This window comes from Bombus vosnesenskii, unplaced genomic scaffold, assembly GCF_011952255.1.
Source record: "Bombus vosnesenskii isolate JDL3184/JDL3185 unplaced genomic scaffold, Bvos_JDL3184-5_v1.1 scf7180000013431, whole genome shotgun sequence".
NCBI classification, from domain to species: Eukaryota; Metazoa; Arthropoda; class Insecta; order Hymenoptera; family Apidae; genus Bombus; species Bombus vosnesenskii.
The window spans coordinates 805,336-832,943 of record NW_022883046.1 but is presented as its reverse complement, the minus strand read 5'-3'; the positions used below and the strand labels follow the sequence as shown (position 1 = coordinate 832,943).

The 27,608-nt window shown below is 39.2% G+C and overlaps 2 protein-coding genes across 3 annotated transcripts; one reads left to right on the top strand and one right to left on the bottom strand.

Annotated features, from left to right (window-relative positions):
- Positions 1-513: 513 nt before the first annotated feature.
- On the top strand, positions 514-24,045 carry LOC117238113 (guanine nucleotide-binding protein G(s) subunit alpha). Of its 2 annotated transcripts, XR_004494119.1 has the most exons (11): positions 514-2,572; positions 3,493-3,568; positions 5,524-5,578; positions 6,578-6,697; positions 9,794-9,891; positions 14,894-14,948; positions 15,032-15,105; positions 15,594-15,773; positions 15,866-16,070; positions 16,146-17,850; positions 17,928-24,045. XR_004494119.1 is itself a non-coding variant. In XM_033502757.1 (10 exons), exons 1-10 carry the CDS (start codon positions 2,434-2,436, stop codon positions 16,290-16,292), a joined length of 1,149 nt encoding a protein of 382 aa, XP_033358648.1. In that variant the 5' UTR covers positions 514-2,433; the 3' UTR covers positions 16,293-24,045. The 2 variants fall into 2 exon arrangements, 1 of the variants encoding a protein (XP_033358648.1); XM_033502757.1 differs by having other exon boundaries at positions 16,146-24,045.
- A 144-nt stretch (positions 24,046-24,189) lies between these two features.
- Positions 24,190-27,535, bottom strand: LOC117238107 (ATP-dependent RNA helicase Ddx1). The gene is made up of 12 exons (XM_033502747.1): positions 27,405-27,535; positions 27,235-27,286; positions 26,969-27,165; positions 26,700-26,899; positions 26,152-26,619; positions 25,903-26,072; positions 25,674-25,836; positions 25,406-25,592; positions 25,034-25,327; positions 24,746-24,963; positions 24,555-24,675; positions 24,190-24,493 (listed from the first exon to the last, which is right to left on the bottom strand). The coding sequence occupies exons 1-12, from the start codon at positions 27,418-27,420 to the stop codon at positions 24,378-24,380; spliced, it is 2,202 nt and encodes a 733-aa protein (XP_033358638.1). The 5' UTR covers positions 27,421-27,535; the 3' UTR covers positions 24,190-24,377.
- Positions 27,536-27,608: the final 73 nt, after the last annotated feature.

Sequence of the window (27,608 nt, the reverse complement as noted above, 5' to 3'; positions counted from 1 at the left end):
TTTGCTAAATTTCAACAGAAAACATTCATAAGTCGTAGATGTTTATTATTGTCTATACACCATTTTCTTACGCTCTAGTTTTTAAACGTTAAAAAATTATTTTCTATTGGTAACTATTGTATTGTTAATTGTATGTTGGCAGTAACGTCGGCAATGTTGGTAATAATTTAAATACCGAATAAGAGAGGAACTAATTACAACTGAAATAAATATCGCTAGATTAAAAAGAAATTTTTTATTACATTTATATTCAAACGTTTACGTTTCGGTATTAACTCAATGAGAAAAATAGCATGTCTATTTTAATGGTTACGGTGCCTGATGCGTCGCTATATTTGTCTATTTATTTGGTATGAATATTTATACATATATGCACACACATATGGATTGATCACAGCGCAACCTATCATATCTATGGAACGTATGGTTGAACGCGAAACTACAGCGAAACGTGTATGTGTTACGAACATATCGCATACATAACGATTTAGTTTCAATAGATGGCACAGATAGCGCTACGGTCAATGCATTAACACTTCACACGACAGATTGTTGGCAGTGAATCTACTGAAAAATTCTAGACAAGAGATCGAACGTGTGACGGTGTGTGCATATTAGAGAAGATTTTTCCAGGATAAAAAAGAAGATCGTGGAACCGTGGGCAGGGTACTTAGAAGTCAGGATACGAACCTGATCCATCTTAAGCGCGGTGAGCCGCCGCGCTGGTGGGCCTAGCAGACGACATGTTGGCTACAGGGAGTACTTCGTGTCGGATGTTTTGGTCACGAATTTCCTCGGGGATTGTTGAGTGAGGAGAGTGAGCGAACGCAGTGAAAGCGAGGTGGAAAGAGAGTAAGACCACTCGAGGGTGTGTGCGAGAGAGGGCACACGGTTGGATTCCTCGAGTGGTGGTTGTGCTGTGGTGGTCGACAAGAAGTCCGCGGAGAGGGGTAGAGGCTAACGAGAAGTCGAGGAGGGGGAACCCGGACGAGCCCTCGAAAAATTGAGGAGTCAACGAAACGAAAATCAGAGAAGGAAGAAAAGGTTGGATCGATTCTCGGTACGGGATCTCCTTGTGGATGAAAATCTGGAAGAACGGTGTAGAAAATCGCAGGGCAGAGAAGTAGGAGAAAAAAATTCGTGAGAACGTAAAAAGAAACGGTGGAAACTGCTCCAGTGAAATCATCCTCCTTATCTATGGGAGCTGTCGATTCCACGATTTTGTTCGATTTGCTCGAATAACGAGGTAGCAGCGTACCGGAGCCGATCTATTTTAACTTTTCGTTGTTCTGTCCGAAGGGTAGGGGCTGCGTAGTGAGGCGAGGCGAGGTCGAGCTGTCGTATGTCGTATACACGCGTCCGAGTCCCTTCCTCCTGAAACGATTTCGCGTGTCTCGTGTTCGCGGGCCATCACAGGAGGCGCATCGGACAGTGCACGTCAACCTATTATCCCAGTCCCGGTCTTGCTCCCACTCTCAAGCGCTGATCGTGCCTCGTGCGTACTCCCTCTATCACAACCTGCCGCGAGTGTCTCGCGGCCGGTTTTCGTCAGTGTTCCAACCGAAGATTCGGAAGTGATTTGATTCCTCTTATATCGTCGGTATTTTTTCATCGAATCTGCAACCAATTTAATCGTGCTCGGTATTGCACGATTCGCCTATATTCTTCTGAGTGGATCAATTTCTTATCGGGCCAGGTGTCACGACCCCGTAAACCCGTCGTCGTTTCAACACGACCGATTGCTGGTAGAAACTCCGGCATTCGGCGATCATTCCGATCCTATCTTTTCTGTATATTCGTACTTAAAATACGCACAAGAAGTCGATCGTCGTTCGAAACCAGCGTGTTGGACCAGCAGCACTGTCGTCAATCGTGTGTAGCTATGGTTTCGCGGGTAGTGCGAGATAGTGAAAGAGAAGCCGTGAAGTGAATCGAGTGTGAGTGCAACGGAGAGAAGACATCAAGAGATATACATACGCGTAGTTGTTGCTAGTGTACAAAACGGAGATAGTAAACGCACGACAGAGGCAGAAAAGGAGAAAGACCAGCGCACGAGAGAGGGAGTGCTACTCGAGGAAGAGGGAAGGACGAAACTCGAGTGTGGAGAAGCGCGATACGGTGATAGATAAGTATCGAGTGACAGACACGGCCGGAACGAAGGAACGAACTTGCAGTAGGTATATAGGTACTTGGAAAGGGAGTGAATCTGTAGGAACTGCGGTGCCAGAGGGTATACTTATCGAACGTCACATTTACGCGAGATAAACAACACGCGCCGACGGTAGACCCGTTGCGCGAGTCTATTCTCCCTCGTTCGAGAGTAACATAGTGGCGAGATACCGTCTTTCTCTAAGCCGAGAACAACAGAGAACTACAGAAGTGGAAGGGAAGAGCGAAGAGGGTGAGCCGCGCGTGTCTCTCTCGTGGTGTGTCATGGGGTGTTTCGGCAGCCAGAGCAGTAAGGCCAGCCAGGATGACAGTAAGAACCAGAAAAGGCGCTCGGATGCCATTACCAGGCAATTGCAAAAGGACAAGCAAGTTTATCGAGCTACCCATAGGCTCCTTCTGCTTGGTAAGTCAACTTGTTAAACTTTCCCTTTTTTTAGGACCTTCCATCACTACTTTGACGACCTTTTATTCCGTGGATATCTTCGGTTATCACATGTTTCTAATTAAATCTCTCTGTAGTTAAATCTCAGTACGTTTCGTTAAAGATGTGTTTCCTTTTTTATCTATTCTTTTTTAAATACGGTATATAGTCTATATCTATGTACACGTGTCAGAAACGGAGAAAATTTCCGCTAGAATACCAGTTGAATCGGCTTCGATCACCAATTTTGGACAAAAAGCGAATCCGGTCAGAGGATAGGCCGAACATTATCGCGATGTTCAGCAGCGCGTAATTCAATTTTATCGATTATCGTATGAGCCGGCACCCACGAATATCCAGCGGCTGGCTGGCTCATGTTGTACCCTTTTCGTGTCGCTCTCTTCGTCTCCTTCTTCTCCTTCTCCCGAACCGGAGTCTTTTTCACATAGTCGGCCGATGTGGGTGTGCGCGTGCGCCCTCACACATGTATGCACACCATCTACTTATTGCGATACTTAACCCAACACCTAGCCATTACCTTCCTATTCTTCGTTTATGTAGGTCGTCGTTCTAATTCGACGTGTGGACGTGTGTTGTGTGTTGCGTATAGTTGACTCGTAGCTGTAGGTTACGAAGCAACAGCTGTTACTGTATTGTTCCCCTGCCGTCTGCAATTACGATCCTATTCCTGTTTTCCAAAAAAAGATACGATAATATGCCGCGTCTTGCGCGTTCGTCGAATAGCTTTTCAAACGATCGTTCAAAAAATCACTATCGATCTTTAAATATATATGTTTAAACCACTGCTTCTTAATCGTTTCCTCTTTTAAACTTGAACGATGTTTTTTTTTTATAAAAGAAAAAGGAGAAACAGAGAAATTGTTTCTTCTGTTATGTTCTAGGAGCGGGAGAATCGGGGAAGAGCACCATCGTCAAACAGATGAGGATATTGCACACGGATGGTGGCTTCAGCGAAGCGTAAGTTTCGTTGCTACGTTACAGCGTTACTACTTTTAAGCCAATCCAACATTCGATACTATTCGCACAGCACGGTAATGTCACCGGTACATAATCTTGGGTCCTTTATTTTTTCCCATTAATACGCACTCGTGAATGATTCAACCTACGGTTAATTCGGTCCATCGCGTGATTACAATATCAACACGTGGTTCAAGCAAATTATTCCTCGCATATTCTAACTTTCTTTTCCTCTGTTTGCTTCAGCTTTTTTCTTCGCGATGTTATCGTTGTAATCATTTCAAGAACGCAGTTCTTCCGTAAATCGTTCAACAAATACGCGCCTTTCGTTCACTTTCGATACTTTTCCTTTCTTCTTCTTCGGTCGATCCGTTTTCGTATCCAGCTACCGTTTGCTAGGAATCAAGCAAACGGATTAAAAATACAGTCGCGAAACGGTGCAAACTAGATAGAAACAAGTCGTTATCGTAAAAAGAATGTCGGTACACCTATATACGTGAAAAATCAGGAGCAACTAGATAGGATGAAAACGATGTGCAAACAAACGGGCTCGGCCCGGTTCGTGTGTGTCGTAAATTCTGTCTGCCTCCGGCGCTGATAACGGACCCGAACGCACGCCTTATTACTACTTTCGCGGTGATTTTTTTTTCATCCGTTTTTTTCTCTTTATTTTCTTGCTTACTCATTCTTCTTATCTGTCTTCTTCTTGTTTCTTTTTCTTTTTATCGACGATATCGGGACTGATACATTGTTCGGAGTTGTTTCCACATGAATCGCGAAAAGTTGTTTCTATCGTCGAATTTAACGGACTCTTTTTTGCTAGCGACGCGATTCTAAGAAGCATTGCGTGTTCGACGCGCTCGTTGCAGATTTCGCTTGTTTACTATGGAAACATACCGTATAACCTTGCGTATTTTTAGTATTTTTTCCTTCTTCCTTTTTCTTTTCTACCCTCTGAAGCTTTTTTACACGTGTACGAATTAACATCATTCTCGATTATCTTCCTCGCCCGCGTTTGTATATGCTTGATAGGAGCCCATGAAATGCACAGACACCTCGATCGGCTGCAATTAAGTAAATAGGGTTATGTAAATATATTTACATTTGCAGTAGCAGCTTTTGGAACAGTGAGACTTTTAACGTATAATCCTACTAAACGGCAAAATCGTTGGAGTAGGTAGTCGTTCGATTATTTTTAGCGTTGTATTCGAATATCGCGTGTAACAGCGCGAAGCCTTTTAATCCGCGGTCACATACGTCTGAAACGTGGAGAACCGAAGGATCACCAGGATAAGGGAAATCAGAAACACGATGAAAAGTAGGGAAGCAGACGAAAAGACGAATTTTTAAGTATCATGTGAACAAGACGCGAAATTGCGGCGGCGATATACATGATACACAGCATTGTGCGTAAAGAACTTGAACGGAATAACAACACTATAAAAATGGGAACCTGTATTAGATCGCGACTGTCGTCATCTTATAATGTACATATGTGATACATGTACACATGTACGCGAGAGTCTTAAACGACTGAACTTTGCTCGAGTGACGATAGGAGCCTGGCACAGGTATCCCACATGAAAATTCGATGCTGCTGTCCCATAGTTGTGACGGCGATGAGTCGGTCGCATCGATCGCCGGTATTAGATTCACGAAATTTCCAGTGTGTCTCCAAATCGACGAAATCGTTATACTAAAACTGGCGCGATGCCGTGCGATCTAAAATTACCGAATGACTCGGGTGCCATTAATAATGAAAATACGCGCGTATACGTGGTAAATATTGCTCGAGCCTAACTTGTTTCGATATTTCTTTATATAATCATGATCGAGTCATTGGTTTCTTTTTTTACGCACGGCATTAAGAGTATTCAGCGATGTACACAACGATGCATCAATATCGAGATCGAAGGATCAAACATATCGTTTGTTTCTCACGCTGTTCTGTGCAGGGAAAAGCGGCAAAAAATCGACGACATCAAAAGGAACATCAGAGACGCGATATTGGTAAGAATCCCTTTTCGATATTTGTTTATGCAATACCTTTTCAAACCTGGCGCGATACCCGCTACTCGACCGAGATTTTTTCCTTCATGCGTCGCGTTTTATTTTTATTTCGCTGTGCGGATTTTATAGTCAACGGACTACTATCCTTCGGGATAAATGGTGAAACGCGGAGCAGAACATAAAGTAGCTTACGTTGTATTGTTCTTCTGTTTCTCTAAGACGATTGGTCTCGGCAATGGTTTGTTACAGCCTTATTAAAATATCGTTCGGTGGCACTATTATGCACACATGTGTCTTGGCTAACGATAACTATACAACACGTTTCCCTCTCCGAAAATACCCTTTCGGAGTAATATTCGTGAAACGCGTCGAATAACGCGGCGTATTCTGGGAATCTAGTGATTTATAGCTAAATCGATACGAAGCGTTGGTGTTTTCTACAACGGCAGTATTACGGTATTGCCGAAGAAAATGTCTCGGGCCATGAAATCGAACAACTTTTTAATTTACGTTTCAACAGAGATAAAAACCTTATTCCGTAATATCTATCGAAATGGCGGTAAACGCGTCCGTTTTGACGGGCGTCTCGTCATTAACGTTACGTGATGCGCCCGTAAATTCGCGACGGTTTAACGCCGTGCTGAGGAGAGCAGCGCGCTGTCATCAATTTGTCGTTCGAGGCCGTGTTTAGATACGCGTATCGTCTGTAACCTTGCAATCGCTTCCGTATGTCGGGTGAATGTAATAGACAAGCTGCCCCGTGGCACTTAAGGATTATGAATGACATATTATCTGCGCATGTAACGATAGATACGGCCGGGATGGAAATTTTGCATACACATCGCAATCCCGCGAAGAATGCACTTTCTTTTCCGTTCGCGATGAACGTTGTCGTTAGCGTAATCGTCGTGGAATTACGTGCATACGTATGCTATACGATACATCGATGCACGTGGACAGCGTGGCTTCCGTTTTTTCATTCGATGCGTTCCTTTTCAGACGATAACCAGCGCGATGAGCACGCTAACGCCACCCGTTGCTTTGGAAGATCCGGCGAATCAGAGCAAAGTCGACTATATCCTGGAGGTCTCGTCTGCCACGGACTTCGATTATCCCCCGGTGAGTCACAGCCAACCTATTTGTTCCGCGTGCCGTGTGTACCTTCTTAATGTAATACGATGAAAAATACGCTCCAGTTTTGTACGAGCGGTTCGCTTTCGTCTTTTCGTTGAATGAAAGGCCGGTGTCTCGGGCAGACGAGGAACTTTACTATACAGCGCAATGTAAATGACTTATGAGGTCTTAAAGCATTGGAAGGATGAACAGTAAACGATCATGCTAACCAATTACAATGGATTGTCCTTTTCTCAGGGCAAGCGTGATACTCTTGCGGTACCGAAAGTTTCTTGTAGCTTACGATACACGTTGGTAGCATTTCTTCGCGTGAGAGCCACTGCGTGGTATGATCGGTGTTTACAATGTTTACACAGCCATCGCATATGTGGTGTGCTATACAATGCTCTGGCTATGATGTGCTGCGCCATTCCCCGCCTCGTGTACAAAATGCGCTCGTAGATCTTTGTGTCGATCGACTACCGTGCGCCTTCGATTATCTGGTGCTCACCATCAGTCACGACGATAGTGATCGACTTTTAATAAGAATTTTCAAGAGTAATGTTTCTTGATCTCCCTGTAAAATTTCCCGTGCTGTCAAAACGAAAGAAATTCGAATGTATATTCTTAGAATCGCGACTTGATTTTCGTCCAGGATAAGTATCCGATTTTATTTTATGAAACACATCGATTGACTGTTTCCGCGCGTGACAAATATATTTCGCGGTATACGATGGCAAGCGGTAGAATTAAATTTTATTACCGTGATGATTTTAATCAAGGAGAGCATTATTTCGAGGACACCAGACGTGCGTTTATAAGCGGCAGACGTACGACAAGAATGTTCTGGTATGGATCGCGTAATTTCACAAGCCGCGCGTACAATGAATCGTATAGTGAAACTAGATAGGGGAAAACAGGGGAGGGTGTACCATTAAAATATTACGACACGAGCGAGCGCGGTACACGTTATTTAACCCGTTTAGTCATTTTGTATTCAGGCCAGCAATTCTGCCGCGCCTCTTTGGAACGTGCGCTGAAGTTACTAGCACGATTTATCCCTTAAAGATTTTACGATTTGTTGTTCCTCTGTATGATGTCCGCGCTATGTCGAATTTGTCGAATTCGCCCTGTGTAACTTGGATCGACGACACGGAGAATTTATCAACGTGCATTTTCTCGACGAGCCGGCAAGGTCCTCCAAGGCAGACGAGGAAACATCGGACAATATTTTCGGTGATTCCTCTCGATCGATTTTCCTGTGACTAATGTACCCGATTATCGTTTCCGGATACATTTAAATAGGAAGCGTGGTAGGTATAGGAAAACATAATTCACACCGTGCAAAGCTAGGTCGAAAAGACGATGAAAAAGATTTTAGGGGTCGAGGAGGCATTGACATCTTCTGCAACCAGCTGACTGGACTCACTCACGGATCGGCGTTGTCGAAACTTCTGTCAGTTCGAGGAGAATAATGATTTTTTGCGTGCCAAGAGGATCAGACCGAGATTTCGAGAACTACGAAACCCCCGAACGCTCCGAACTGGCGAAACGACGTAGCGCATCTCGAAATAAAGTCGTCGCGACAAAATAATCCATGTGTTTTGCGTCATTCACTGGCAGTTGTTGGTACGTGGGTACATGTGTACGTATGTACTTTTACGTATCTCTGGCCCTGGTTGTACAGGCGCAAATTGTCGTATTTTCTTCTTCGCTACACGCGATTCGACACCATAACCATCGAGAACGATGCATCCGAATTAATCGAATTAAGCCATTTGTTATCAGCAGAGTTTCGAGCTCCCACGTGACACTACGTCCCGTTCTCTCGTTGGCAATTCTGTCGGATTTTTGCTCGACAGAGTGTTTCATCGAAATACCTTAACCGGATGGATGGAGTACACCTACGAGTATGGTAAAGATAGTCATCCGGCCGTCGGATAAGGTGAAGGGTTTAGATTTGAATTTCCACCGCGAGGATACATTAAACAGTGAAAGATATGTTTATGCGTGCGAATAAACATGTCTTTGTATTAAGAGGAAGTTACCGGGCAGAGGCTACCTTTTATTTTGTTCCGCGGCTACGTTCGATGAGCCGCGTCCAATTTGTCACTGTCGTTTCGCTTTTCGCATATCTAGGCGTCGCTTGTTGAGAGTACGGAAGTTTATTTCGAGTCGAATTCTACGCCGAATTTGACCGCAACTTTATCACCAGGCGCATCTGTGCGGCTAATTCCTGTTATACGGAAATACGTCTAAATAAACGTTGAAATGTTTGTTACATACTGCGGGAAAGGCTAACACCTATCTAAAATTGTCTCTGTAGAATGTTTGTCTTTTTTGGTTCGAAGTACTTTTGGAAAAAAGACAGGAAAATCGAAAATATCGGAGTTTGTGTAGCGACTTGGAGGTTGAGAAAGTTGGATCGGTCTGCTTTGAGATCCGAAACATCTCTCAAAATATAAAATTTAGCGATTCGAAGAAGTTCTCGAAAGGCTTTCAACGTGGTGACTTTCCGCTTTGATGCGAGAAGCGCGTAAGTTTACAATTTATTGGTCGCTTCTCTTGACAAATTAACGTTTGCCCGTATCTCGGTTCTTTCGAAATTGAATCCTATTCCTTTCGAAAATTATCGTAATTGTCGGTTGCTTTATTTTCTATCCGACAACGCTTCGGCAATAGATGCTATTCGAATATTTATCTTGACTTAGATACCTGATCGATATCCATTTTTATATAGGAGCGGATAATACGGCGACAAAGCCGGCGACAGAATTAAAAATGAAAATATTTTTGTCGATAACGGACGTGCTCTGTGGCTGCCAGTTTTGCATAAGTTACGCTCCGAATCGTCTTTTTCACTGGTCCAACTGTGACGCGGCATATTCTGTTGTCACGATAGTGGCCGGGTTCGAGCCAAATTTTCCATTTCGTCAGAGTCGCACGTTTTTTAGATAATTAATGAGACACGATAGAAGCGGCCGCCAAACTGTGAACTTATTTACAAATCTCCCACGGATGCGCCGTCAAATAATTATTTATTTTTTAATGTTATTTTTTAATGTTGTAATACGTTAACCGAATTACAATTCATGTTTGCAGGAGTTCTACGATATTGTCGAAACCCTTTGGAAGGACCGGGGCGTTCAACAGAGTTTCGAGAGGAGTAATGAGTATCAACTAATTGACTGCGCCAAATAGTAAGTTATCCTTTGTTTGTACGATCATTAAAACAAATTTAATGCTACACTGAAGTGCAAAATTAAATACTAGATTGTACATTAGGGCATTAAAATAGAATACTTTTCGGGAAATGAATCAGTTTGACTTTCGAATGGATCGTATAGTATAGTATAGTATACTATATATACTATAGTATATAGTATATATACTATAGTATACTATAGTATATACGGTAAGACAGATCGTGAAGTGTCCAATGATAAAAATAAGAGAGCAGAGTTATTGGCCAGGTTCGTAGCGTCAAATAGCTCGTGTGCTCGAGTCGCGACACACGGTTATTCTAATTCGCCCCGGTACTGATATCATAATTACGATAAGAAGTACGTATGATAAGGTTTATACGATGATAATGAGACCGCGAATCGCGTCGGATTTGCCCGCGGATTCGTCCGCTATCCTTTCAACTATTCCGCGCGTGCCAGACGAGTATAACCTGAAACGAGAACTCGTGGTTCCGTGAAAAAGTGTAACGATTCGCCTATGTATTCGTACCTGTATTTCTGGCTGTGTGAGTATATTTGTATTTGTTATCGTATCTGACTTGTAAATAGTCTGCAACGCGGTTGGATAAATTTCGGAAGCGTTCTCATGACCGCGATACATATGGTATATCCGTGTATATTCATGGGCCTGTGACACCGATTTAATGCCAATGGAGACAATGCCTTAACGAGGTAATCGCTTTAATAGGGGCCACTCGTTTATCTAGGGGTTCTCGATGAATTGGCCCAACCTCGAACTTTTTTCACGCTGTTCACTGACACGGGAGCTGTTTAGGTACATACCGGTCGAACATGCTGTGCTTGCTTTTGTTCCACTCTCTCTTCTTCTCTCTTCTTCTCTCTTCCTTTCTCGCACTCCGAACGATATTTTTAACACTGCACACATAAGATATTTGTTTTTCCTTGTGCGTTCCACCTGTACGGAGTTCGATAGAGTTTGTCTAAAGATGGTAGCCAAGTTCAAACTGTTCTTTAAAAGCTTGATGCAACATTTGCGAATTTGTTGCCATAAATCTGTAATAAGATAAAGTTTGAAAGGCGACGCCTTCGTCGAAAGTGCGTTTGACAAATTCATATTTACCGATTGAACGGTTAATAACAAGTAGATAATTGGATGAAACTGGAAACGGAGTGTCATGAAGATCGTGACGCCGTGTATTTACAAAGATATATTACTTTCGGCATTCTCCTTTTGAACGTCACGTAACTTGGAGGGAATAACCACCGATCCGATATATAAATGAGCGAAAAACTGGTCCGCTGCGAACCGTCCCGGTCCAGCAGATCACTTTAAACTGTATCCCTTTGAAAATTACATAGGTGAGGCACAGGTTGTTGCACTGAATCGTGAGCAAAGAGGCGTGAATCTCGAATGTAAACGCGAAACTTATCCACTAAACTAACAAACCCGAACATGTGACTTCGTTTGCTGTTTATCATTTCGTCAAATACTTTAATTAGGCAGAACACATTTTTTATTTGGCTGCAGCCTCATTGGATCTCTCTTCGTCTCCGCATGTATAATTACCATGAATATCCTTGTCGTTATTATCGTCATCGTTGCACTGTCAATAGTAGGAGAAATTAAAGCCTTTATCGTTCAATTGATACCCCCGTGAGACACGAAACGAGAATACTTCGGAATACGTTCACGATCGACGTGATTTAGCAACGTGCCAAATAGTGTCTCGCATTTCACGGCGAGATCGCATCAAGATCACGGCGATAGTTTTCGTTTCGGTTAAAAATATATTAAACCTGGTTACATTTCGGTTACTGCACCTCGTTGGCCGACGTTTGTGTGAATTTTTTTAACACCTCTCCTATCCTTTCGTTTTACAGAAACGTTCGTTTTCTTTCGTTTCTCTCCTTTTCATCTTTTCCTTGATTCTCTCTTGTCCTCTTGTGTATCGAAATAGAAAGAAAGAGAAAGAAATCTCTGGGTAAAAATAGCGTATAGTATTTTTAGGAAGCACTGGTCGAGAGATGTATAACGGAGAGATTCTTGTGGACCCCGCGACGCTAGATTGTTGTAATTTCAGACGCCTGTTTGCTAAACATTAGATAAGTCTCTCATTCTTGATTCGTGATCGAGGGAACAGATTTCGAGTTACACAAAAATTGGTAGAAATTAATGGGTCAATTCTTCCTTCCCTTCTGAAAGGCAAAGAAATTTAAAGTGAAACTGTCTCGAATACTTGTATCGAAGATGAAAGGAATATGGACCAACGGCAAGCTTCCTAAAATATCATCGAATTGGAGTTGGTGCACAGCGAATAAATATTTGTGCGACGTGAATAAGAGATCGCTATGCGCCAACGCCTGATTATCGATTGTTGGTTCAGTCACAGCCATTTCCGGGTTGAACAACTGTCAGATTTCATGCAATAAAATTCGCGGGTGAAGCGTGTCGCAATATTATCGCGATTCAGATTCTGCCCGTATCTCCCTTGGAGCCCATCGAATTGCGCTGAGAATTTAATTCGTCGCGATATCGTTTTCAGTATCGAATTTTTGTTTCGGATTAAAAATAAAAAAAAAGAACTAAAAAAAGAGTAAGGGAGAGGGAGAAGGAAAAAATGCAGGAGAAAGAAAAAAGAAGAGGAAAAAGAGAAAACGAGCGCTGTACACGGGGAGAATCGAGTAACGTGTCAATTACACGATGGGATACCTCGGCACACCTTAAAAAAGGAAACACGTGTCTCTATATATAGACGCTGGTCTATATGCTGGGATCACTGATGTTGCCACACATAGTTCATGAATGTTTAGGTCGATAACAATCTTCTTCCGTGCCATCGTCATGTTAGATAAAAACCAGTATTTTTTATCCTCGTTAATAACTTTCGATGCCACTGCCTAAATATAGATCGCGAAAAAATCAATGAGATCGTTTCAGAAAGTCTTCGGCGCTTCTGCTGAAGTTGTCGAGATTTTTTTCTGCAAAATCTTTTCTGTAAATCGAGCGATACGTCGAAACTTTTCCGTTATATCGAAGCAAGAAGGAGCGATTGTTAGGTTCTTTAAATATTTGCAATTCGAATCAACCGATCGTTTAAGATGAAACAGAATGTTAGAAAGCGTCGAAATCAATGTAAAAAGTACGTAAAGGATGCTCAACGCGGATTCGATCTGGTCTACTTCATTTCGTTACTTATGCAACGAGCCGAGCATTGTTTTGTAGTTAGTCTGACCTCGTTCAAAATTCGCGAACCATTTATCTTCTTAAAGTGTTTCTTATTCTTTTCATCATCCTGCGCATTGTCGTTTATTCAGGACGGTTGGTTGAAAAGTAAACCCCGGGAAAACTAGAAATTCCTAATTCTCTTGTATGTTATATTTTCGATAAAAATGAAATATTTTAGCGATCGGTGGTTCTGGATAATCTAACGCTGGGATCGTGATGCGGCAGGAGTGTCACGCCTGTCATATCGTTAGAAATAACATTGTTATAAAGTTGACTTCAAGGTCGGTGAAGTTACACCGCCACGGTAACCAGAAAATCGTTCTGCTGTAACCAGTGGGTCACGACCTCCTTCCTCTTTCGATTCTCAGGAGGTCGATAACCTTATTTCTGTACGAGCGCGCCAATTTCATGACCTACCTTTCTCACGAGCCTACACACGAGCCACGTAGACCTTTATCCCAGGGGCTCCTCTTCAGCTTTTCTGTGCAACTACTTGCCGAAAATCAATTTCTCCGGTTTCTGGTTCCTCGAATTTACTCGAGGAGCTAAATTCTGGTTACTCACGTCTATCGAGGTCAATGAACGCTGGATTAATTGCTGTTGCATCTCGTGATTCATTTTATCCTACCTTCCTGCCTTTGTACCTATGAAAATCCCTTTCAGTCGTTTGTATTATTTGTTTATGACGAAACGATATCCCGTAGATATACATGTAGTAGAATCGACAATTTTGCAATTCTTTTTATCTATGATATCTTAGTAATGTTATCTCTTTCAAGTTTCGGAATATTTCCAATGAAAAAGGTGTCGTTGTCTGTACGGCTATTTAATATCCGGGCCGGAGAGCAGTGCAAGTGTCTGTCAGTAAATATATTATCACCGTCAACCGACTGTAGAAGGTTGTATGGTGGTGTCAAAGCGAAGACCCACCCCTGTAGGGTGCATCTCGCGCATACAACATACACCTGTACAGGGAGCTGGTATACATACGCGAAGCTAAGTCTGTACGTACGATTGATGGCGAGCAGCGGTGGCAGTGACCCATGACCCGGATTGGAAACTGGGTGCTAGAGAGGCATAGTCGGCGAGGCCGAGAGGGCGAGAGTTGGGGTTAGGATAGGACACTACCGAGAATCGATTTTCCCCCTTCGTGCGCTCTATCCACCCTAGACACTAGCCGGGGAGGGTCTTTCAAGAGAAACGGTGACAGCAGCATGAAAAAAAGGAGAGAATTCTCTTCGTTCGGTGCTCTCTCACCCTGCTCCAGCGTTCCACCCTTTTCCTACAGCTACTTCCGTTTTCCATCTTGTGTGTTATCGCGCCACTTTCGATACATAAGATTCTGCAGTTTCCATCTGGACGGAAAGTTCATGAACGAAAATTATTCTGCACTCACCAAATGCCCAAAAGAAACACTTAGGAGTATCTTTTGTTTTTTTCCTTTGGTTTAAGGTAAAGCGTTGATTCGGTTTTCCGGATGGCATCGATTATAAACGTTTTCATTAACACCTGACAATTGACAATTGTTTGAAATTTTTAACGATGCTAGGCTAAACCATAATCACGCGAAGCAACTCTCACGGTAACAATGCTGTTAACTAGCTGTGTTTATTATCGGCGATGATCAGCATCGGTGGGAAATACTTGCACATTGATCAAGGCGTAGCTCGTTATAGCACTGTCAAATCGATTACATTGTGAAAATTTACATTTAGGACTATGAAGACTGTAGGAGATGTGTGTAATCGTTTCTTCCGTTCTCTGTTTCAGTTTTCTAGATAAGGTAGCCATCGTTAAGCAACCGGATTACACACCCACAGAACAGGTAATCGTCGATACAAGGTTTTAACGCGAAACCGAAAATGTACAGATTTGATTCGAATGATAAATTTGGTCGATCTGTTGCAGGACATCCTCAGGTGTCGAGTCCTTACGTCCGGTATCTTCGAAACGCGGTTTCAAGTCGACAAAGTAAACTTTCAGTAAGTCCTAAGCGATAGCTACTCGCTTTACTCCAGTGTCGTCTAACTATATATAGACAACGTATTACAGTAACATCGGTCGACGGTAAATATAACGTAAAGCAGCGACGCGCACCTCATCCCGGCGTGTATATTACAGCTATAGACTTACGTGCTATACGTGCAGCGGAATCGGTTAGCCGCGTTAACGCCTCCGCAACTTTATAATATTTTCCCTTTTTGCCTTGGTTCCCATTATCCCCCCGCCCTCCCGTTAGATCCTGTGTTTCGCATTAACTCTACGGAGGAACATCCAGTCTTTATCGGTCCCTTACGGAATTTCATCCCGATAGAGTTAAATTTGCGGATCAATTCTAATTTCAACTTTTTTTTTAGCCGTAGATGGTGTTACGTAAAATGTAAAGTATAGTACACGAACACGATCCTTTGCATGCATTTCGTCCATAAAAGCGTTGTAATGTGTAGCATCAATGATTGCTTGTTTGTAGTATGTTCGACGTTGGTGGTCAACGCGACGAGAGGAGAAAGTGGATACAGTGCTTTAACGATGTAACGGCAATCATATTTGTAACAGCATGTAGTAGTTATAACATGGTACTCAGGGAGGATCCAACAAAGTTAAGACTCAGAGAGAGTTTGGACCTCTTCAAAAGCATTTGGAACAATCGGTACGAATCGGTTTAATTGCTTGAAAGTATTCACCGTACGATAAGATGTTCGTTCGAAATGTTCGTTACATGTCCGTTCTTTCCTTTTCTAGGTGGCTTCGCACAATTTCCGTAATCTTATTTTTAAATAAACAAGATCTATTAGCGGAAAAGGTAAAAGCAGGAAAGCACAAATTAGAAGATTATTTTCCAGAATTTGCGCGATATCAGACACCGGCTGAACCTGGGGTAGTTCCAGATCCTTCGGAACCTCCTGACGTTATGAGGGCCAAGTACTTCATTAGAGACGAATTTCTTGTAAGTACATCGTGTTAGATATTTGAGCACAACTTTGTTAGGCGAACAATAAATTTTCCATCGGACTGTTTGCAGCGTATAAGCACAGCCAGCGGAGACGGTAAGCACTATTGTTATCCGCACTTTACATGCGCCGTCGATACTGAGAACATCAAGAGAGTATTTAACGATTGTCGGGACATCATTCAACGGATGCACTTGCGCCAGTACGAGCTCTTGTGACTTCGTTCCTGCCGACATATCCTGTCATGTATTCGTATAAAAATTACGGTAGTGCTCCACCCTGAGCTAACTCGAGTCAAACCAGTCGTACCGTGGGCGATCTGAATGGTATCGCGATGTACGATGATATACATTGGTGCGTGGAACTCTTCTTCGCGTATCTGAAGCCGTTTAATTATTCAGAAAGTAACGTGTCGAAGACTCCGCGTGTACGCATACATGATTGATGGCTGCGAGTCGATCGTTCTTCTTCGACAAAATTCAAGGAGAAAAGTTGATACGCAGCGGTTGGGGGTTACCTAAAAAAAAATCTGTCTCGCAATGGAGAGAATAGTTCTCTTTTTGCACAGAATCGCTTATTATGTCATTGGTGTACAAGCAAATTATGCCCCTGCGCATTCTACTTTAACGATCGTTTCGACATAAAAAAAAGAAATATCTCGGGCATTTCGATCACTCGACTCCTTTTTTAAGTTTCGTCGAGAGTGTGCTGAACGTCGTGATTAGGGGGAGGAGAATAATATTTGTTGCTAGAAAAATATGTGCAATTTTAACTATTACCTCGTTAATTTTATTCTTATTACGCATCAATTCGTTGATAAGAGGAGTGGGAGAAAGAAAGAGAGCGATTGAAAGAGAGCGAATGTTCTAACGTGGGTCATTGTTATAGATTAACACGACGGCGATCGTGTAACGACTCTTTCGTCCGGCACACTCGTCGCGTTATTATCTCGTTCAGATTTAGTATTAAGAATGTTTCCTAAGACTTAGGTAATTTCACCGATAAAAATCCTTATCGTTGAACGTTTCTTTACTCATTTTTCGAATCTCTATTTTTTCCTTGCCCCTTAAAACAATTTAATTATATGATATAACCGTGTTTATTGGTAAACTAATTTTTTCGAATTTCCGAATCTCGACTTTTAATCGCATTGGCCCGACCCGTAGGAGTCTCAGCCGCACCTTTTTACAAGAAGAGTATTTTGTGAGATTTTACAGTATTTCGAAGAGCGTTTTAATTATATAACTATGTATCAAATATGTACAGGGTGACCGTCCACGGATTCATGTTTTTATGTGCGTTTCCTATAAATCGAGATTCCTCACTGATATCGTTTTTACTGATTTCCATTGAACTACTTTAATTCGTGTACTTAGGCACATATATTATCATTGTAGCTAGTATCTACATATAAATCCTAAACGTACGCAAGACAAATGTGCCACGTGGGAAATTCATTTTACACGTACACTTCTGACTATAGCGTTAGGCTCCAACATTACAACAATCAAAGTACGTCAATGTGAACGTTATTACATACGGAGGTATAATATGTTGCTTATTTATTCGACTTCGTAACGTAAAGTCCCGCGTCCCGTTTTCGAGTAAATGCTTTATGTCCCGAGAGTATGCAATGGTAACATGTACAAATTTCGATCGATTCATCCAAATGATCAGTTATCATCGGAACTTCTTAGGATAAAGTTTCCTGAACCAAAGTGCGATGTGCGAATTTCTTATCTCAAGTATCTTTACTATTTGGACACCCTGTATATGGTAAGTCTCCTATTGTTTTCTTTCGAATCTTAATCGTATCTTTCCTTTCACATATTTTTTTCTCAATTTCATACCAGATCCAGAGGACGAGAGGAGTTTGTACGCGTGTGCAAACTGCTTTGGAACTACGCGCATTGCGGCTATATCTCGCACGTGCGTACACACGTGCATTCTACTGCTAAAAATATATAAAGTGGTGAATTGATACACGTATTAGTAACAGAAAGAAAAAGATAGAAAATTCTTCGTGGCAGCACGTTCACTCGCATACATACACCCTCGTACCCCTAGATTAAGTGCGGGTTACTGATCTGTGTAACATCTACTTTTATAATAGGTAACGAGAGTTTTTTTTATCGTCAAATTAAACTGAATAAAATAGGGATACGAATAAGCCACGTTCCGGTTTATGTAACACAACGTAAATATATTGGGGCATCCGGTCTTACTATCCTTATTATCGTCTTGTTTTAAACGTTTTTCTAATAAATTTGATCATGTTCACTCTTATTTCTTCCTTTTCTTTCATTACGATCGATCACTTCTTTGTGAAGCAGAAGAGATGAAAAGAAAATTGTTCATAGAACGTTTCTCGGAAGGAAGACAAACTCTGGCAGTTTGATTGATATTTCCCTTTTTTATTTTTTATATGACTACTCGGTCTTGCGACGTTTTCTCTTTTTTGAAACTTTACGACAATGGATCATTCTTCTTTTCGTGTCCTTTGGAAACTGTTCTTATCCAGCAGTATGGATAATCTGATTATTTTTAATCCATTAGATAATGTTCTATCCGATCATGTTTAAATGTTGTGGCTATCGAAACGATGAGGATAGAAATTCCGGACATTGCATAACGGTTACTCCGCACATGCTGACAAGCCCACACCCTCATAAATGTATTCTCATGTAATATCAATATATGGGCCCGTGTGCATACATATATATGTATACCTATCGTACTAATACATAACTGACAAGCCATAGTTTGTAACGGTATTTATAACTTTACGAAGTGTTATTTTTACTGTAAAACTTGATGACAGATGTAAGAGTGAAAGTAAGGATGTTAGGGAGTGAGAGACAGCGAGCCTGCGAATATACATATATAATATTACCTGTCAATGAAACTTCCGTGAAACTTTAATGTTCATCCAGCACAAAGAAATATGAAACATCATTTTGTGTATGTCAGTGTACGAACGAGTAACGAGTATTGCGTAATTAATATTGTTGCGAGCATTCTTACGCGTTTTATTTTTTCGTTACGATTTTATTTTCTTTCCCTTTTCTTTCGAATGGAGAATCGCGTTCGTCCTAATTTTGAATGCTTTATTCAACGGTATTGAACAACAGAAAAAAAGGGAAAGAAAAAATACGATATGATTGACCATAACGAAGGGAAAAGAAAAAAACAAATCACATACAAAAATGTATTGAAGAAGTATTGGTAGATTGATTGTCCGTTTTCGTCGGTCGCGATACAATAAAAAAACACAACAAAAGTAAAAGATAATATATATACTTGCTACTTGAATGTAAACAAAATTTGTAAGTGTAATGATGATCGACTATTGTATGCGCGTATGCAAGCGAGAAACAAACGGATACCGAATTAATAATTAACTAATAAATTTTACGTGGCCACGATTATACCGATATAGATATACATATATACATTATATATACTTACATATATATATTATATATATTGTATACATACGCCGATCGCACAAGTTCTTTTCTTTTATTGTACGTACAATATACCAGGCATGCGAATATGTACATGTAAAAATAAGCGGTGCAAGTAATTATTATTTGTAAATACAATAATGACAGGTTCGTACGGATGGGAAGCAATGACGCATCGATAGCAGTTCGTCGAAACTAACTTGAAATTGTGCGTTTGATTAATGGATATATACTATTCGGTGTAGTGTTCATTATTGGAGAACATCTTGTGTTTATAGATCGCTTAACCACGTATAGAAATGTGTTTGCATTTAAATATTTTGACAATGATTGCGTCTATTTTTATTTTTATTTTTTTTTCCTTTTTGGAACGTAACGAAGAATTGTCGAAGCTTCTTTTTTTTTTGTTTTCGTCAATGCTGAAACAGAGTCAAAGGGCCCAGTCGTGTTTTGTACGAAACGGACCACTCCCTATTTCTTCTTTCCTCGCGATCCCCGTCGTGCAAATGCAAGTCGTCGATAAAACACGATGCAGCACGTCGTCCACGAAGCGCATTATCCGCTTGCATTTCGCAATACTCTTTGTGGACCACGTTGCTAAGAGAGCATTGCCTTAAAAAGCGAAAGTCAAAGTAGATGGAATGGGCATAGTTGGAATCGTCGTAACGAGAGATAGAGATACAAGATCTGATGAAGCAACGTTAATAGTGATTACCGTCGATAAATGATTAAATGTTCCAGTTAAATTCGATTCGTGGATACGATTGCATCATCCAGATCTTTTAACTGCCTCGGAAAGAACGAATTACCGAGAAAAAAAAATTGACATCCTGATTTTCAATTCGTTACACCTTTCTAACGAAGTCATGGAACGTTTGCTCGTAGATAAATACGTGTTTTATGCTATCATGGTCGCGTTTATGTTAAGGATACAGAGTCATTTATTGTGATCGTCTTATCGTTAAACTGTTATTCGATAAAAAATTGTCTCTACATGGGCAGATTTTATTGAAACGGAAAATGTAGTTATAGTACTATTATCATTATTCTTATTACCATTTATTATTGTTATTATTATTATTATTATATTATCATCGCTATCATCGTCATCGTTTCATTGTCATTATCATCGTCACTCTCATTATTGTCGTCATTATTATTGTAATTAACGATTACTGCTGTAATCATTGTTAAAAAAAAAAGCTATCTTCGGAAGAAATTAGATTCATCTATCCAATCTAGAATAATGTATTTATTTAAACTGACCACGATCAGTGCAGATGGAAAAGTGAACATTGTAACGCTGTGTTTGAATTGTGGTTGTCTTTCCAATAATAGATATATTCGTCTTTCATACATCGTAGTTATTTCTGTTTGAAAAGGGAAACTTCGATCTTTCGTTATTAAAAGAAAGAAAGAAAGGAAGAACGAACGAAAATCTAGAGAAATGTCATACCTTTACAACGGACATTTGTCAAAGCTCCGATCATAGTCCCGTGCATTATTCTAATACGATTTAGTAAGAAACGAAGTTTTCAGACGTCTTAATGCAAGGCGAAGGTCGTCTTAATGCAACGTGAACGACGTATACATCTGCGTATATGCATAGAGACTGGATAATCGTTCTCAAAGTTGTCGGAATTAGTAAATCGATGACGCATGCACGAATGCATGGAAAGTCAATAAGTTCAATCGTTTGAGATTACAATAATCGTTCAAATAAATAACAATGCATGTTCTACATATGCAGAGATGCGAAGACGATATTATTTTTATTTCTCGTTAAATTATTTTCACCGAGAAGAACATAGAGGGCCAGGAGAGATGGAAACGTCTCTCGCTCGAATACGCGTACCAATCTGTCTTAATTGATTTGAAACAAAGATACGTACGTTGTTATTTCCTTCGGTTTTTTACTTTTCGATATCTTTCATAGTAAAGTAAAATTAATTGCTTACGTCGAATAATTATGACTTGCCTCGGAAAGTTCTTTGAATATTTTCGCTAATCGTTTTGATGTATGTAACGAACACGTTCGTGATTAGCAAGCGTTTTATTAGTAGAATGAACGTGTAAACGTAATACGGTCTCACCGTGAAAGTATCACGAAATATCAAGAGCGGTTCCCTGTAAATTCCCCAAATGACGACATAATCTTTCCAATACCACCACTTTACCTTCCCATCCAGTCATTCGAATTTACGAATAGGCAATAAAAAAATGTTCCACTGTCTTTTATCTAAAATATCTTGTCAGCCGTTATAAGTCATGGTTGCAAATGGTCCCTGATCGTGAATCGTGCCTGATGTAACACTTATTTCAATTGTTTTGTTGATTCTTCATATTTGATGGGAAATCCAGATTGCTTTAATAGTACTCTTAGGATGATCAAAGTAATCTTATATTGGGAAATCGTGCGTTCTTTTGTAATTTTTCGTTGATGAGATTGCCGGGTCACGATGCAACATAAAGCCACTTTGATTCGAAGACTTATTGAATGAAATTGTGAAAGACAAGAAAAGGAGCTGTCTGTGCCTCGAGCACAGCAATTATCCTATTCGTTAAACAATAAACGAACACACGGGAAGAGTTATGGGCTCTTGCCACATACTCTGTCAGAGTAATTTATATAAAAATATAGCTACATGTATAATGATCGATCGTTGGTGTTGTTCGAAGTCTTTTTTCTAGTTTTTATCGCATTGTTCGCTAGAATCCAAAACGTTCAAGAATCACGAGCATTCGTTTGATACGAGGATAATATCGTTTTATAAAATTGCGGAATTTATATCCGAATAAATAAAAATGAACGGTGATCGAAGTGAGATGTTGTAACTTGGAAGCTGGCGAACATTCTATTGGATATTACAGTTATTTGAAAACTGATTGAAAATTATGTAAAAAGAGAAGGAAATATATCTTGGCGATCTTAGGGATGCAAAGAAAGAATAACGGATCACTTAATTGTTCGTGTGTAAATGTATTCATGTAATAAGGTATGAGAACTGAGAAACTAAGAAAGAGAGAGGGTGAAAAGAGTTTTACCAACTCGTCGATAAGTACGTCCACCCTCCCTTCTAAATAAAAAAAAACCGGGTTTCCTCCCTGATTCTTAATGACTTCGTTGTTGCGTGTATCTTAGAAGTATGTTTAGCTGAAGACTTAAGAAAGAAACTATTGATGCAGACGCAAAACTAAAAGCGAAAGCAGGAATCATCGGACAGTAATATTTGAATAAGCACTAATTATATACGAGTGAATGAATAATAACGCGTATACAGAAAAAAATATACACATACACAGAAAAATATGGAATAAAAAATACGTGTGATGTAAATGAGTAATAACACAAGAAATTCGTTAGGAAACCAAATTAAATGTTGCCCGCCCCATGATTTTTCTTGGTATTAAAATGCTGTGTCCGCATGAGAATCAGCACGGAGAATTTCTTTTTTAAATCCTAGACTAACGAGTATCTATGATATAACTGCGTAATAAAAGGGCAAAGAAAGGAGATACATAAGCCGACGAATATTGCGTACAATCCAATCAAATGAAAAGATATGGTTACTATATAAAATATGTGAACAAGTATTGATCGCCTGAGTCGTTTAGTTGTCGAAGCTATTTAAGTAAAAATCGTGGGGTGGACATGTAGTATATACAATAAACTGATATATATATATATAAATATATAAATAAGTATATGTATATATTTATGTCATATAAATATATATGTATATTATATAAGTATAATTCATGTTGAGTTAATGCGATCGAATAATTCCGCGTGTGTGATAGCCAGTGTGCATTAAAAAAAGGGAAGAATGATCCGTACGACTGTAAATGTGTTTTTAAATTACAAGAAGATACAAAAAATATTTCATTCTCATTCTGTGATGACTGTCTGAATATGAAGGGAAAAAAGAAATGTTTTCATGGATCTATGCTGATTAATCAATTAAATTATTATAGTGAATAAAAAGTTCGGCTCGTGTTGTATTAATTGTGCAAAAGGAATAAAAAGAAACCATCTGCAAGTGTGAAGATACATGCGTCTCGTTCGCTCGTGTGAATAACATAAACGTGTTATGTCCGTGTAACGTGTGTTAACACGTAAATCATATACACTATTTAAGAAAGAAAGGGAGAACACGTACGCTATATCTGAATGCAGAAAACAAACAGTATGATTTGTATACTGTATAACTTTAGTCGTTTATTATTGATTTCGAGAAATGTGTATAAATTATTATGTGTAATTAAACAAAGATCATTTAGTAAATTCTAAGAGTATATAATATATACATATATACTATACAAAACTGAATCACAACATGCGCGCGTTTGCGCACGTGCCATATACAAAACACAAAAAACATACAAAGAGATATTGTGAAAATTACAAAACTAACAACACTGCAAGGCCACTGTATAATACATTTGTGTAACTAAAATAGTGATGGTACAATTATGAAAATTATAAAAATACAATAAACACTTACCGTATGTCTTATATACACATATACTATCTAAGTGCTATTTAAGTGCTATTATGTCTTTAGAAATGATATATCAAGAATACTTCATTAATATATTAATAATATATATTAATAATTAATTATGAAGTAAATGTCGAGACACATTGTTACGAGAACTAAGATGTTATATTACTTGTAACAAATTTATATATTACATTTAGAAGTACACTACGTTTATAAATATTAAGAGACTATTCAAACACTGGTATAACATATTGAAATATAATATTCAAAGATAGAGAAGCTTAGTGAACGTAGATTCTCATATGATTACGTATTAGCATTTAAAAGTATTTTAGCTCGTTTTTACCATATGCCTCTTCAAATATAAAAGTTGTGTTTTTGATTCCAAAGAAGATAATTCGTTAACGTAGGGCGCCATTTGCTGTACATGATTTTGGTAATTTGAACCTAAAAAATTATAAATATTCGATATAATTCACATTACAACACGAACACAAAATTTACATACCCATGGCTGCTTTCTTTTCTCCGTATACAACTTTCCCATCGAAATCATTTAATGGAACCTTTATATCTGCATCGACTTGTTGAATCGTGACATTTAAATGATCCTCAATTTCAGCCAAGTACTGAAAAAATGACGTTAGCAATATCGAATGTCAAAAAAAGCTAAGTATGTCACGTTGTATCAAATCTTACGTTTGGTTCGTTGTACCAAATGCAACAACCACCCTTATCAGTAAGATTAGTATTGGAACAGTTCCTTCCACGAGAAGGACACCATTCGCCATGATACCATACTTTTTCAGGAACTTTACTAACTAATGAAATTGCTAGACCCATTCGTTCAGCTCTACCGACTCTACCTATGCGATGTACGTAGTTGGATTTTTCATCAGGTAGGGTCATATTAATCACTAGAAAAAAATTATATAAGCAAATCACAATTACAAACGAATTTGTTAAAAGTTAGTGAAGATTACGTACTAAAAGGTAATCCCGAAATATCTAAACCTCTAGCTGCGACATCGGTACAAATCAAGAACTTTACTTCCTGCCTTTTGAACTTCTCTAAATTAGATTTGCGTTCCGCAGGTTTTCTATCACCGTGGAGACATACGCATAAAAATTCGTTTCTATCAGATTGTTTCAAATATCGTTCCAAGTTATCGCAGTCTAATTTAGTTCTACAGAAAATTATAGCTCTGTCCATGTTGTGTTCTTTAATGGCACGAATACAGTATTCACCTTTTAGTATTTTCACAGCCTCTGAGAGTGTCTCTATGAAAAACATTTAATCACATAATTAAAGATAGAGGAATTTCAAAATTATACGAGTTTATTTAACTTAAAACATACCAGGATTGTTATTTCCAGGTCTTATGTTATCCCTGTTATGAATACCGTCAGTTTCTATATGTTTCCTTAAGTTGTGCCAAGATTTATCTTTCTGTGGATCGATTATTACAACAACATGGTGTACTGTTTCGGGAACTGCATCTTCACCTTTTAAGTCTACCCACGTTGGAAAGTGCATCAAACGTTCCTATGCGAAGTAAATTTATTTCTTATATATGTTTTTTACAAAATATTGCATAAAAATACGAATGGCATTATAAATACCTACCGCCATTTTTTTAACTTCAAATGCATGCAGTGTGGCAGAACAAACGATCATTTGTAATCTTTTCCCATCTGATGTAATTTTTGGTATCTGTCTGTGCAAACGATCGATTAATTCCGTGTAGCCTTGCTTCAATAAACCATCGGCTTCATCCAAAATGAAAAACCTAAAAGAAATATACTATAACAACCATTATCTTGATAAATCTAGCACAAAATGCATTGCAAAGTACCTGCAATGTGTTAAGGACAAGTAGCCGCCTTGTATTAAATCTTCTAAACGACCTGGTGTTCCAACTACTATATCCACACCGGAATTTAATGTAGCAATTTGTTCTTTTACGCTAACTCCTCCAATAACTAACAATTCTCTAATGACTGGATCTTTCAAATGTTTTTTAAACTATATAGAGATATCATTTTATGTATTAAATATTTTAAGCAAAAAAGTATTTTGGGATTAATCATTACTGATATCTTACTTTTTGAATTTGATTATATGTTTGTTCAGCAAGTTCTCTCGAAGGTTCCATGATTATAGCTTGAGGGGCATTGCATTTAGGCTTGCCATTTTCCTTATGAGTTTGGCTACTGTTTATAGGATTCTCATTTATAACTTCCTTAGGAGCTGAAGCAACAGCTATATAATCATTTGGAGGGGGATACTTAAATGGCTGTGCTCCAAAATTGAATGACATTTCTGCATTTTTCAATACTACAGCTGGGTAAAAAGTCTGTGATTTTTGTTGTGCATTCAGAGTAAATGCTGGACCCAGATCCACACCATTCAATGTGAAGCTAATCTCTCCCTTTGATAAATTCAGAAGACATCCAACAACATCATGCATTCCAAAAGCCTTTCCATAATTGTCAAATTGTTTTGCATTTGATTTTTTGCCAGTACCACCATATCCAAAACCAAATTTATCTGTTCCTAAATCCAGTGAAGCCTATATCATAAATGCAGTAATATTTATAACTATTTGACAACATCATTTTTGAAAAGCTAACAAAAATTCATGAGAATTACTTGAGACGTAGACCAGCCTACACGACATAATCCTTCATCAGTTACTATAGCTTCAAAGAAGTATTTGTCTTTCCCTAGAATTCCTTTGTTTGCTCTACAGCCATGCCATTCTTTCTGTTCACGACTCTGACATCGTAAGCCATCCGGAGTCACAGCTAATGCTTTACCTCTATCAAATAAACTTAATGACCAATGTGAAGCTGTAAATAATTATAACAACATTAAATAAAAGAACGAACATGTTATAATGAATATGAAAAGGAACGTACAATGTTGCTGATGTCCACTATTGCTCGAGGTCTTGCCTGTTTTACCAGACTCTAGATCCTTGAAAGTTTCCCAGACAATTTGCAAAACTGGTAGACAAAAGGCACCAGTTTTCCCACTGCCAGTTTCTGCAGCCATTAACACATCTCCACCACCCAAAATTAGTGGAACTGCCTCAGCTTGAACATCAGTTGGCAATCTGTGTAAAGGTATTTGATGGTATTTAATATTTCTTTTCATACGCATGATATAATTTTATTTTACTTACGTCCACTCCATTTCGTCAACTGCTTTCGCGATTTCGGGTAAAACACCCATTTCTAAAATAAAAAGTTGTTCATATATAAAACATTTTGACAATTTCATAAGCAACATCTATAATTATGATTTTTCTTATATAATTACAACGCCAGAAATATGCCTAATAGGCATATTTACCTTCGAATGCCGTCATTGTTATAATTTCAGTTTATATCCTTTTTGGATCTAATTTGAAAACGCAAAATCAAAGAACGTACACCGGTACTCTTCTATGTCATGAAGAGATCCATTTGGATTTTGTAATATTCGATGAAAGTGCCATCTATACTATACATCTTACGATCTTACAAACTACTCATTTTTTCATTTTCTTAAAATTTA